This window comes from Aplidium turbinatum, chromosome 2 (genome assembly GCF_918807975.1).
Source record: "Aplidium turbinatum chromosome 2, kaAplTurb1.1, whole genome shotgun sequence".
NCBI classification, from domain to species: domain Eukaryota; kingdom Metazoa; phylum Chordata; class Ascidiacea; order Aplousobranchia; family Polyclinidae; genus Aplidium; species Aplidium turbinatum.
This window is the reverse complement of record NC_137473.1, coordinates 20,833,509-20,848,297: the sequence shown is the minus strand read 5'-3', so window position 1 is coordinate 20,848,297 and position 14,789 is coordinate 20,833,509. Positions and strand designations below refer to the sequence as shown.

Genomic DNA, 14,789 nt, shown 5'->3' with positions numbered 1-14,789 from the left:
TCTGGTTGTAGGCCTATTATGGTTGTATTTTCAAAAGACAACTTCTGGTTGAATTATGAAAATATTTAGTTTGATACTGCAAAATGTTGTTAATCAACAATTCTTGCCATGCTGATAAGCACCGCAAGTAACAGTTGTCAAATAATCAAGAAATACGGTTTTATAGACTCTCACAAAAAGATGAAAAACCAACTCATTGCTTTTTTAGAAGGAACACCGTTCATGAGTTACGATAGAAACGTTTTTTTTCGGTAATTTCTACAAGTGTTTGTTTCATGGTGCCTAGTTTCTTTCTCCCCGTTATTGGAGCCTATTGTTCGCTGATATGTTAGCAGCATAGCAGGTCACTGTTGTTGCCTGTATTGCGATGTGTCAAACATTTGTTTGGTTGCTGAAACTGTTAATTGCAAGATATCTTTTGCGAAGCGAAGTGACATCACTCTTGCTTGGCGATGAATATTCTAATGAAACCGTTCGCCTCGCTACAAGTGCGCAAAACAAGTGGCCTCGTTTATTAGACATTGTTGAAGAAGTCAAAAGTGTTGTTAAAGGAGCTTGGCCTGGCGGTAGCGTTGTTCGACTAATTTTGTTGCTGCGGTATTCTAAGATAAATAGTAACAACATGTAACGCTGAATACTGGGCACGAAATGCGTTCATTTCTAGCATAAGAGTCAACCTACCTAAAATTTTATTAGTGCGGCCCGCCACAGCTCTCCTTAGTGCCAAAGTGGCCCGCATGCAAAAAAGGTTGGTGACCCCTGGTCTAGGTGACTCGTTTGACCAGTGGACCATCTAGCTAGGGGGGCTTCTGATTATAGTTTACCTTCTGAAGGTAGGTCGGTCACTCCAATGGTCATGGTGTCATCATACATCTCCAAATGTTACAAAATAAAATCATTTCCATGAATATGACAAATTTTCAATCACTATTGGCTCATAAGGTCTTTATAAAACGGTAACAGTAAGAGAAAATTCGGCCAAAAAGCCAATATTATGAAAAAAAGTATCATGCAAAAATCTCAAAAACCTGATGTGATGGGTAAAATCTGATGTGATTTTTGAAATCAGCAGCCTCAATATACCCCAAATCACATCTTACATAGCAGACACAAAATTTTTTATTATTTTTGTTGGCCTGTGTTATCGTTTCTAGAACTAGTTGCAACGTTTATCTGATGAAATTGAAAGTAAAAGCAACAATAAACAGGATGGTTTATACGCGAAATGTCAGTGAAGCAATAAACAATCCTGTTTATTGTTGCTTTTACTTTCAATTACATCAGATGAACGTTGCAACTAATGCTAGAAACTCTAACTTTGATTACGTTCTAATAATTGCAGATAAAACTGTTCACTGTTAGCCTATCTTGTTTTAGGTGGAAATTCAGTGGCTAATGTTGCACTGCGACCCGTCTCGTGTCCATAGAGAAACGTGCGACGAACTGCCGAGCTGGGTGCGTTCTTGTTTTCTGATTTCTTTTCTTACTACATTTGTTTATTGTCTGGGCCGGTATTTGACTTCCCAATGTAAATAAACTGCGCGCTTGTCGCTCACTAATGTTTGCTCTCATGACAAAGTGATGGCGGTGGAGGCCCTCTGTGGTTTGAAACAATTTATGACGAACCACACCACCACAAATGCTATACTTGTAGGCGGACCGTCTTGTAACTTTGTAAGCACCTATAACTTTTCCACGAAAGACATTCGACGAAATTCAGCAAGATTTTAGTTTCAAAGTCGCCAAGCGTGAAGGTTTCCGCCTTTTCATTCAAGCATGACGCGGTTGCTTCTTTTGTCTGCGAAAATGTGTAGAAAAAATCTAGCGATTGTGCGATCGACGCAGTGGCGCGGATATCCCTGCATTGACTAGTCCTGCACCCTGCGACATGAAGTGCAAGGTTGCATGGGTTGTCGTGCTCTGTGTCGCGCTACTCCTGTGTGACATCAGTGAGGGAAAGAAAAAGCGTCGAAGAAAGAACAGGAAGCTTACAAGGGGAAAGAGACAAGGCCTTGTGGAACCAGATCCTCCTGAAGTTGTAAGTTTTGTTGTTTTTACAAAGTGTGTTGTAAAAAATAAAATCGCTACGGTTGTTGGGTTTTACTTCCACTTTTGTTTGAATTCACGAACGAACATCGTAACCTACTTTCGTTTCGTCTTCAATGAAGTTCGTTAATGTGCTGCTAGTGTGGTCGAAGCTTGATATGAAGCAAAGCCGTCGGACACGTTCTGTGTCAGTGCGTTGCTGTTCAATCTTGTGCCACTTATGTCTCAACATATTGATCATTCACTTTAATACTTTCTACTTGACATATCGTTTTAAAAAGTTTACCAGTAACCTATACATTAGGACTGAAGCCAGTGGCGTAGCCAGATTCATTTTACAGTGGGGCAAAGAAGGAGCAAGGCTTTTTCCAGGAGAGACAACATTTTTCGTTACGTCATAAGTGAAGGCGATATAAATTGCTTCAAAATTGATGTTGGCGTTAAATTTTAATTGACGATAATAGATTAACTTTCTGCCTTGGACTGGTCATTCAAATTGGATTTACGGATTCTAGTTTGGTTATAATTGAAGGAAAAATGACACAAATGACAGTTTCTAAATAACTATCATTGTGAATCAAAATAACATACCATTTCGTAATCACATAAAAAAATTAACAGTATCAGTTGCGAAAAGGACATAGACAAAGTTGCTGCGTTCAATAACAATCGTTAAAAAATGGTTGCAAGAAAGCCTTGAAGTTTTTGTTGATTCACTGCAGTACAAACAAACTACGATAAAGTGGTTGCGAGTAACAGTTAAGTTTGTTAAGTCTTGAGCTTTTGTGGTATTTTGGTAAAGGAAAACAACTGGTACCACTTTCACTAAAACGATTCACTCATTATTGTGGCTATTTGCAAATATATAAACGAATTCGTTTTGATCGAGATCCGTTGACCTTTCCTTTTCGATGTTAATGACATCGAAATCACTAAGCCTTTATCTGAATACTGAAAAGTTTGAGTGTTCATCAGGACAATTATCGTTTGTAGCACTAGTTGCAACGTTCATCTGATGAGATTGAAAGCAAAAGCAACACTAAACAGGATGGTTTATTGCTTCACTGACGTTTCGCGCACCATGTCAATGCGCATCCTCAGAACGAATAACATACAAAATAAAGTTTCACAAGGTTATACACTGCAGTGCGATTGAACTACTGATCAACTGAGATTTCATCTATTCACCATGCGAGTAGCTGGTCACGTCAACTCACTCCCTGCAGCTGCCCTGACATTTTCATAACTGCCTCAGCAGGAATCCCACGAGCTTACTCATACATAGAAAAATCAAAGACTTTCCGAAGATCCGAGTGACATATTTTTAGCTGGATCAGGGAAAACAAATGTATTTCACCTAAAACAGCAAAATCCGTCATTTTGTTTAAATTGATTTAATGTAAAAGCCAATGTAAAAATGACGGATTTTGCTGTCTGAGACCGAATCTAATTAGGCGAGCTACTTTAACCTAATGCTCTATGAGAGACTGAGTTCTAATGAAAAACAGTTCTCCCTGAGTAACGTCTCACGAATTGGATTTTTACAGGGGCCAAAGAATTTTACAGGGGAGTCAATTTCCCCCCTTGTGCCCCCCACCTTGGCTACGCCGCAGACTGCAGCATGATTGCGACAACCAGAAATTCTCTGTTTTCAAAAATTTCTTCGGTCGTGCAAACAGCGTTTAAATTAAAAGTTGAAGGTTTATGGCTTCAACTTTTAATTTTTGTTTTACGTCATATTAACTTTAAATGTCCATTGAAAAAACGTTGAGAAGCACCAACACAAGTGTGTGACCTTGAGGTCTGAGAAGTCGATGAATATAGTGCCGCAGGCTTCGCTTAAACAAAACTAGCGCAACACAATAATGATGTTCTAGTGCCACCGCCCATTGCGCTTTTCTGTTAATATGTCTGATTTTTCATTTTTATCTCTTATTGATAAAGTTGTAGTTTTTAACGGTAAATATTTGAGAAAAATAATTGCTGTGTGTTATTTTTAATGCTCATTTGAGTTTAGAGAAACTGCAACTATTACAAAGCAGTCCCTTGTTCTCGATTTGAAAATACTCGTTGAACCATGACCACTTCGCCTGCGACTTTGCCCAACAAAAAATCATGAAAAACAGATTGCTAAATATTTTTCAGGATTGATACTTCGCAATTTTCTGTGCGACCCTGGACTTTTATATTGTGTCTGTCAGGAATCTGCCTAAAACACAGTTCAATTTTTGAACTGACATTGCGGACAAGTCCTATAAAATTTTTTGATCCACGTTTTTCTTCCACATGTACCTAGGCGCCGACTTTTATTTTTGCACGGGGTGGCGGATAGCACAATATGGCAAACTAAAAACTTTCAAACTGCATGTTTTTGTTTGATTTTTACTAAGCGTGTTTCGTAGATGCAATTGTCTTTTCACACCTGATTTGTAGCTCGATAATTTACAAAGCAACTTTTAAAAAAAAGCACAGGAGGTATGTCGTGAATTTTATTGTTACGTTGCTGCTCTGACACTTAACATTTGGTAAAAGTATTTTTGCGAACAGCAACTCTGTCAATCCAACTGTTAATCATGTCAAGTTGTAACCGTGAAGCTTCAGCTTGATAAACATTTAAAATTAGGACGTGGTTCAATCGCTGTGGCGTCATGGTAGATCGCAAGTAGGTTTTTATGCGCCTGAGTGCACTAAACGATCGCTCCGCCTCGCAGGTGGTGGAAGGCAACGATAAGTATATTTTCAAAACTTTTTTTTCAAAAGTATAGCTTTCCTCGAATAGAATCAGGTAAACGTGTAAATTTGCAGAACGTTAAAACTGCTACTTTACTAAGGGCACTTTTTAAATAAAACTCAAAAAATTTCAAAAATTGTATTTTTTTAAAGAAATTTGAAAATAGATATTCATTTAGGGGGTGGAGCTATCAATCATCGAGATAATTTTATTTCCAAGTATTTCATAGCTGTCATAATTTATAGCGATATTATGAGCAGTTTAAAATTTTTTAAAAAGGATTTTTGAGGGAGGCAATGGAAAGATCATGTTTTATTGATTAATAAATCCCATTGTAAACCTAACAAATGTAACAATGACTTATGACAAGTAACAATTAAAGCGATCGCAACAACAAGGAAAACACTCGTAGCCACGTGTTGCGTAATCTTCAAGTAGCTTGCTTGATGTTACGCGAGAATCATGCTTGTGACAAAAACAATCATTTTCTTCGCAATACTGTATTGGTTCACCTCTTGCTTTACGTTGACTTAAAGCGAAAACCAATGATCAAAAAAAGATTTAAACGTCCGTTCAAATAACATTTATTTGCAAAACGGGGTGTCTGCCACCTCGCCACAGCGGTTATGGGGTGGCGTGGCCACCCCGTAACCCCGTAAGTCGGCGCCAGTGTCTAGACCCCCCAGCCTGGCCCCTGCGACCAAATCTGGTGGACTTCCCTTCCGGGTGCATCGCCACCCCAAAAGCACGCGCTCCCCACCGCCGCAAGGCGTGGCAGGCCGACTCTTAAAAATCTCTGACCTGGCTATGTTTATTGTGTTTTTTTCGCCATGTCAATTAGTTTGTACTCGTGCGCTCTTGATCAAAATAAAACAGTTCATCAGGAAGATTTTTGGTATTTACATGTGTCTCCATATTTTGATGGATTTAGAGCAAAACGTTTGGTTTAAGTACCCCCTACTTTTAGCAGCTTGGTTGTTGCTTACCTCACAATGTAGATACTAACGACCTGTCTCAGCCTGATGCTATGAGTTCGCTGTGGTAATAGCGGTTTGCACTAGCTTTTGGGACACAGTTCCCTAGTCATGTGCTATGACGAAAAGTGTTAGAGCACTGGTTCTTACCTTTTCTTAGACACTCCTCCCTTTAGCAATGATTCCATGCTTTGCACCTTCCTCCCACTTTTAAAAAAGGGTAACACTATAAGCAAGTTTAGTTTTTTATATTTATTGATCACGTGCATATTAGTGAGATACCTTACTTGAAATTACTTCTGTCTGCAACTAGATTTTCAATGCAAGGTTTAACTCTACAAATTGTGCAACGTATAGCTGAAGTCTTTAACTCTCAGCTTGCAGTAAAAATTAAGTTTCACAAATATATATGGATCAGAGCATTGCTATTTGAATATCCTGAAGTGAGAGTGAGACAAGTGAGTAAATAGAAAGACAATCCCGATCAAATCTAAGCCTCCGGTTCTTTTCTTTGGCTTGAGGCTGCTGTCTGGATTGCCGTGTGTTAAGTTTATGTGTCTGTTCATCAATAATTATATGTCATATATTTTCATTGGTACACTTTTGAGGCGATTGGCGGGTTCCGGCTGGGAAGCGGGTGCCAAAACTCTTCGTATAGCCACCCTAACCCTTGTTTATACCACGGCTGAGTAGGCTTCTGCGCACCAGTCTGGTGCCGTAGTTTTCACACCCACCATAGTGATACCGCCATCAACGATGCGCTGCGTACTGTGACTGGATGCTTGCATCCAGGGCCGGGTTTAGCTGATGGGGGGCCCGGGGCACTTTTAGATCGGCGGGCCCCCGTGCAAAAACCACCTCTACGTCTTCAGTAGCATCAGTCCAGCACTGCACAGCATTTTGCAGAAACTTTAAAGGCCAAAAGGAAAAAATAACACAAAATCACATTTTTTTCCACATAGGGGGCCCTTCAAAAGTCGGGGGGCCCGGGGAAACTGCCCCTTCTGCCCCCCCTAAATCCGAGCCTGCTTGCATCCCACCCCAACGGACTGCTTGGCTATCCTAGCAGGCATCCAACCTGTTGAGCTACGTCGTAAAAGAGCCACCACTTTTCTCGCTTGCCGCGCTCTGGACCCCGACCATCTCCTCCATGCAACATTCAAGCGACCACCACCTATAAAGCAGCGACTGAAATCAAGACACCCCTTTGTGCCTGCCGCACAGCAACTACTTAAGAACGCAGAAGAACTTGGTTTGAGTGCGGAACACTGGACGAACCACATGTGGAACACAGAGTGGCAAAACCACACCTCCATGCTCCGTTACTTTATACCCGACGCCAATCCCCTCCACCGGGGATGTCCTCGTAAGGCTTGCGTGGGTCAGGCTTAACCGCCTGCGAACTGGCGTCGGCCGCTTTCGCTGCGACATGCACAAGTGGGGTCTGGCTCTTCCATCAGAATGCGAGTGTGGTGCCACTGAACAGACCGCAGACCATGTCATTCATCACTGCCTAACCCACCAGCCTCCAAACGGTGCACATGGACTGAGGGTACTGGACGACGAGACTGCTGAGTGGCTGATGATTTCCTGCCTCCAATCTAGCCTAGAAAGACTTGCTCATACGGCTCATACGCCGACGACGATTGATGCAAGAAATTGTTACAGTTTAGTTGTCAAAGTAAAAAATGAAATCATGGCATAGAATTTCTTCAGGCGCTTTGATGGAAATAGTTTTCGTATTTTTAATTTTAAAATGTGTTTATGGAAAATTAAGAACAAATATACTTCTCAGTAGAGATGTACCGATATATCGGTATCGGCATCGGTATCGGTGATATCGACCATTTTTTGAGTATCGGTATCGGCATCGGTATCGGCAAAATTTGGCCGATACTGTGGCCGATACTAAACGTGTAAAAAAAGGCGTTTTCTGCGGATTTTCTGCAGAAGCAAAGATATAGATTTTTTAAAGTAGTAACTAACGTCAATGTCGTCACATTGAAGTAGAAAAATAACAACCTGATCAAATTTTTGATACCTCACACTCCCATGACTTCATGGGCGCATCTTTTGGCATTGTTTGCTTACAGTGATTCTTTCACTCAAACAAAACGTTTTGTTTCAGCAGTTTTGCGTTGTTCGATTCTTAAGTTGTGAAGGAGACTCAATTTCTCCAATGTTTATCATTTGTGTTTCTTTTTTACTCTCAGCAGAGGATAAAACCAGGCCAAGACTACCCAGTACCCAGGTAGCGGGAATGTGTAGTTTTGCTTCGTTTTTGCATTGCTGGACGTTTGAGGGACCCGTGTGGCTTGGTTATTTTTGGTGGGCTGGTTCTGTCAGTTTGTGATTTGGTTTCCGCCTTTCGTTGTGGTGGACTCACCAGGCTTGAACAATGTCGTGGCGGATTGGGTGGGCTCGGGGTGGGGGCGGTGGGACTGCAAATCCTCACTGAACTAATCAATAAGTGGTCTTGTTGCGCTTGGGATGGCGGCCTCATTGTGGGGGGAAGTGTCCTTCCCTGCTGTCGGCACGGGGCTGGGCGCTTACTGGTGCGGCGGGCTGTTGCGATTCACTGGCCATAACGGTGTGGCTTCCACACTAGCCATTTAGACCATCCAATCAACTATATGTTTCTCGGCAGCCGTTTTGTAGCAAGAATTGACATCGACAAGAATTGAAATGGCTAGTGTGGAAGCTGCACCGTTGTGGTTGGCGGGTCGCGGCAGCTCGCTGTGCTGGTGAGTGCTCAGCCTTGTGCTGGTGGCCGGGGGGGACGCTCCTTTCTTCGCAATGAGGTTGTCATCTTGGGCGCAACGGGACCATTTTGATTGATTTTTTGAGGATTTGTGGCCCCATTGCTTTCTTTTTGGGCCTACTTATTCTGCTGTGACATTGCTTGGGCTTGGTGATTTTGTTGCGGCTAAGGGTGCAAGTTGAATTGCCGACTGGTGGAGCCGGCTTGCTGGGGGCAGCCGAGTTGCACAGGTTTTTTGAGCGTTTGGCGGGGTGGGAGCTATGCAGAATTGTGCATTTTTGCTACCTGGGTAGTCTTGGCCTGGCAAAAGCTTTTCAACCAAACGACAAGCGCCCTTAGGTGGCACATTACTTGTCGAGTAGTTTTTGTACGACTACACAAATCACTTGGTTTACATTTTACATCTTATTATCAATTATGATAGCTTTATTTGGAGAGTTTGCGCAAACATTTTATTAATTTTTCAGAAACCCCAATTATGATGTAATGTTTCTTCCCTTATACCCCAATCGTCAATTACGGTGGCCTTTCATTAATAAAACCTACTATTATGACACAACAATGTGGTTGAGATTGGATTCTTAAATCTTTAATAAATTATGTCAATCCAAAGTTTTTTTTAATAGTTTTATGCAAATAAGGTAAAACTTAGCATTTGATATATTTCCTTGCAAATACCAAAATTGCTTCTTTTTGTAACACCAAAGTATCGGCCAAAATATCGGTATCAGTATCGGTATCGGCCTAAAAAAGTGATATCGGTATCGGGATCGGTATCGGCCAAAATATTGGTATCGGTACATCTCTACTTCTCAGTTTGGTATACTGTTATTTGAAATGAGACATTTCTTCCCATCAGCAAATCGGTTGTTTTTACATTGATTTTTACGCGTTGAACCAATGCAAAAAAACGACTGATTTGCTGTCTGGGCTGTTAGGCAAAGCATCATTCTCCCTTGACAGCAAAATCAGTCATTTTTACGTTGATTTTCAATCTATCAATATAAAGATGACTAGTTTTGTTGTCTGGGTGGTGTCCTCGCTAAAGATCCGTTTGCTTAGTTGCACTAACATAGGTCATATCGTAATTTGTGGGCATGGTTTTGATATGAGCCGCAACGAGCACACAAATTTGCTATTGCTATGTAGCCTACAATAATTTCGTAAAATGATGCACCTTGCCTCAGTTGACCAAAGTGATGGTGCAAGATTAACAAAGGCGGTTTAATCACCACCCATCAATAATTATCACAGACGGTGACAACATTTTAGTTTTTGAGTGTCAGTTTTAGACTGAGCAGCTTCCACAGATTATCTTTAAAAAATCGAACTTTTTTCTGTACGGAGTCGTTGTTGAAGGATTTTTCACGCCACAACACTCATAACAGTTTACAATTTGGTATCGAAACCAAAGAGTAACTTTTAGTAAGAACTCAAATTTTCAACTATTAATTTGTTTAATAAAAAACACCACTGTGGCCTTTTGCCAAACTGTGTTGCACTTTAGTTTTGCCTAGTTACAAGTTTTCTTTTATCAAATGATTGAGCAGGTGCCACGCATCGCGGCGCCCAAAGTCACACTATTGTGCTTTTCAATTGATGCTCTTGTAGGCTGCTTGTCTTAAAAAAACCAATGAACTTCTGAATGTCTTTGGCGCACGAAGCTGCAGCACTATGATGCCACGCCATTCCAGCGGCGGAGATTTGTATTTTGCGAAATGGTGCATCCGTGTGGCAGTCGGCAGGCAGTTTAATCTTGTTCGTCTTGTGTCTTGTCAGAAGTATTATTATAAAGTAACTTTGCTATACGGACAGAGAAAAGCCAGCTTAACCATGACGTTTAATCGTGACCTACGCGTTCAATACATATTTATTAGTCGGAGTAATGTTTTGCATTCTTTGTGTCGTCATAATCCTTTTCACCGACAAAGTCGAGACAAATGGTTTCCTTGCCTTTTTTGTATTTGAAAAGAATAAAGTTTGCTAGGTGACAAAAACTATAAGTAATATTGTGAAATTAGCCAACATACACATTTCAACAATAAAAATTACATCACTTCTGATCCAAGTTATCTATTCTACAGTAGTATAAAGTCCCTTAATTCTGCTTTACAGCATTTCAGTGAAATTGTTTTCTGCGCTTGATCTCTGTAGCCTACCGACAATCGATGAATTAAAAAAGCCAGAGTTATAAAACTAATCTAAAACTAAATCCGTCATTTTTACATTGATTCAACATCTGGAGATCGTTTGAGCTTTAATTTTTTAGCTTTTCTAGCAGAACAAGAACCTTTTGATTGACTGTGAACAGCTTTCTCAAACTAAAACTATAAAATTAAAACAGTAGTTTCTCGAAATCCGCAAAATTAGTGGGAAACTGTGCTGCATTGCAACAGAATTCAATGTCGAAAGAAGGAAAGTAGGTAAAATTTTCAGTGTGCGTTGAGTTGCCTCATCACACATGCTTTTAATGCTCTGAGGAATAGCTTTGCAGCATTGTATGAACATCTTATAAGAGTCGCAATAACGTAGAGCAGGGGTCACCAACCTTTTTTGCATGCGGGCCACTTTGGCACTAAGGAGAGCTGTGGCGGGCCGCACTAATAAAATTTTAGGTAGGTTGACTCTTATGCTAGAAATGGACGCATTTCGTACCCAGTATCCAGCGTTACATGTTGTTACTATTTATCTTAGAATACCGCAGCAACAAAATTAGTCGAACAACGCTACTGCCAGGCCAAGCTCCTTTAACAACACTTTTGACTTCTTTTAACAATGTCTAATAAGCAAGGCCACTTGTTTTGCGCACTTGTAGCGAGGCCAACGGATTTATTAGAATATTCATCGCCAAGCAAGAGTGATGTTGTCACTTTGCTTCGCAAAAGGTATCTTGCAATTAACAGTTTCAGTAACCAAAGAAATGTTTGACACATCGCAATACAGGCAACAACAGTGACTTGCTATGTTGCTAACATATCAGCGAAAAATAGGCTCCAATAACAGGGAGAAACAAACTAGGCACCATGAAACAAACGCTTGTAGAAATCACCGAAAAAAACGTTTCTATCGTAACTCATAAACGGTGTTCCTTCTAAAAAAAGCAATGAGTTGGTTTTTCATCTTTTTGTGAGAGTCTATAAAACCATATTTCTTGATTATTAGACAACTGTCACTTGCGGTGCTTATCAGCATGGCAAGAATTGTTGATTAACAACATTTTGCAGTACCAAACTAAATATTTTCATAATACAACCAGAAGTTGTCTCATGAAAATACAACCATATTATAGATATTTCATTTTCTTGATACAACCAGAAAATGTCTTTAAATTTATATAAAATATTTTGCCAATTTATTATAAATTGAGTTGGCACACCGGCCTATTTTGCTAACAAAAACTTGCTTGAAGGGAACTCTGCTCGTGAAACACAATAACGGTGAAACGCACACTAGTGTTTACATGACACTTAGGGTTGAATGTAGAAACTAAACTTAACTAAAGAACTGCTTAACGCTAAGAAGAACTTAGCTAAGCATTGTTTAAGTCCTGGTCGATTTCCTGTTGCAGAAAGTATTCTTAATCTCTTCTTAGTTAAGTTCTGTTTAAGTTTTCAGTCAATGACTTAAGTGTACGTACGTGACGCATTGCGTAAAAATTTCTTACGTCGTCGCTGATACATCACCGACACTAGACTTGCAAAGCAGCACCTGCGCATACGAAACTTCTTATTCTGGTCATTTGTATGCTGTAATAACCCTTTCTAATAACAAGAATTAAAAATAATGTATAAAGCGATCCAGTTTTGACATAGTACTGCAAATTACATACTGGTCACTTGGAGCGACAGCCGTTTGGTGTGGTGGATAAAAGAATGGGCAAATTGGGCAGTTGCTCAGGCCCCCCCCACTTTGATTTGCGCGCTTTCGAGCCCCCCCCCCCCCCAATTTGATTAGCGCGCTAAAATTTACTGCGATGAAGTATTTTCCTCTTGTATTTACAAAACTAAAGTCTACAATACTTGTGCATTTTTGCGAATTGTAGTTACCCCCTGCAGTGAATTTACATGCCTCATTATTAAATGTGGTCAACTTTGCTGAACCATCATTGTAACCTCTAAAGGTAACGATGATAATGAACCACTTCAATTCCCTGATACCAGTTTTTTATTACCATGAATCTGAGTTTTTTCAAGCATGCATAGTCGCATAAACTCTTGCCAAAGGGTCTATTAACTGAAAGTATTGGTTTATTGGAAGTATTGGTTTATTAACTGCAAGCGAACCGCACGTCCTTGTAAGCTTGTTGCTGAGGAAGATAAAGGAGCAGCATCATCTACTTCGGGTCCTTGATTGTGGTCATCTTATTCAACAACATCTTCTGGAAGTGGTTGTTCACGTTTAACTGCATAATTGTGCAGACAGAATACTGCTATTATTATTACCAAGGAGTTACTGAAATGTGTCCGCAGTGGAACGCGAAGACACCTGAAGCGTTGCTTCAGGACACCAAATGACTGTTCGATTCGAACACGTGTGTTAATGTGACTCCTGTTGTATCTTCGTTCCCTATCGTTAGCTTGGTTCAGCACTGGCGTCATTATGTAATGCTTACATGCATACCCACTGTCTCCTAACAAGAGACCGTTTATTTCATTGGTTTCGAGTCTGTCCCGTATGACGCTGTTTTCAAAAATTCTGGAGTCATGAGTTGACCCAGGCCATCGCGCAACAACATTCCTAAAAATGCGATCTGCTGTGCAGATTGCCTGCACATTTACAGAAAAGTAACCTTTGCGGTTTCTGAAAACTTCGGCGGTGTCTCCACCTGGTGAATTTATGGGTATGTGCGTGCAATCGATTGCACCCACAACTAAAGGAAACCCAGCAATAGCAAAAAAAGCTTGCTTGACTTCCGCCAAGTTGGTAGGAAACTTCACAAAATTAGATTTTCTTTTAGCAATACACTTTGAAATCCTGTGGACTGCTCTGCAAACTGTGCTTTGGTGCAATCCCATGAGGTCGCCGTCGGTAGTTTGGAAATTTCCTGTAGTTTTCTCAAAACCATAAAAATTCCAAAGAAAATCAACCAAAAGCGAACGGAGCAACTCTACCAGTATAAAAGCAATCCCCCCATCACCTCATATCAGCCTAACGTGTACCATAACTTTAGGCATTGCCAGAAATAATCACAACTTAAGACTGGTCAGTAGCGGTCTTAACTTTTGAACATTTTGATAAGAACTTAAGTATTGCTTAGTCAAAAGTTTAGTTTCTGCATACAGTTTTAAGACATGATTAGTACTTAAGTAGTTCTTATGGCTAAGGACAGCTTAAGTTTAGTTCCTACATTCAACCCTTACAAACTTAAAATAAGCAACCCTATGCTCACAGACAGTAGCGGCGCCACGGGGTGGACTGGGGTGGACATGTCCACCCCACTTCTATTTTAGGTCAATTTTGTAATTCGTCGAGATCCGATTAGAAAACTTGGGGGGTGTATTCAGGGGGTTAGGGGGGCCTAGTGACTGCGTCATAATTCAACTTCTTACGTATGAATTACTTTTGCAGCATTGACATAAGAAGAATTGAAGAATCTTCATTGTTATCGCTCTGTTGTATTGATTGATTGTAGTCTAATTTTACCATTTTGAGGTGATGGCTTTTATCACAGCTGAGACACAAGCTTTGTAAGACCTAATAGGCAAAGGTTTTGATGGGGCCACCAACATGTCAGGCAAGGATGAAGGTGTACAGCAACACCTAGTTGCAGCGGGTGCCAAACTGTCGGTATATTTTCATTGTTTTGCACACCGATTAAATTTTGTGCTTGAGCACAGTGTTGAAAACGTAGCGACTAGCGACAGTCAAAACAATTTTTGAAACAATTGATAACATCTACCACTTTATGGATTGTTCTCCCAACTGACATTTTTTGTATAAAGAGTATTTGAAAAAGGAGGGAATCATGTCTGGAAAAATTACATTGCACTCGTTATCTGATAGGCTACTACCAGGCGCGAATCTAAGAGTTTTTTTCGGGGGGGGGGGGGCAGAAAATTTGAAAATCAATTAAAAAGAAAGAAAAAGCTAAACAGATATGAACAATGATACTACGACATATACGATATGCTAGAAAATAGACATTAAAACAACCATTTTCATCAATTGTGATGCCGAGGGACTAATATCAGCTGTTTAGAAGCATATCAAACCATTTGATGCGGAAACATACAATTTTTCACAAAATTTCGGGGGGGGGGGGGGGCGGGCCCCTTGG

The 14,789-nt window shown here is 40.4% G+C and overlaps 1 protein-coding gene across 1 annotated transcript in view; it reads left to right on the top strand.

Annotated features, from left to right (window-relative positions):
• The first annotated feature begins 1,850 nt into the window (after positions 1-1,850).
• LOC145764479 (uncharacterized) overlaps positions 1,851-14,789 on the top strand; it is a 54,844-nt gene continuing 41,905 nt past the window's right edge. The window contains exon 1 of the mRNA XM_082576094.1: positions 1,851-2,038. Within this exon, the coding sequence (XP_082432220.1) occupies positions 1,889-2,038 (150 nt within the window). The 5' untranslated portion in view covers positions 1,851-1,888. The remainder of the gene's footprint in view (positions 2,039-14,789) is intronic.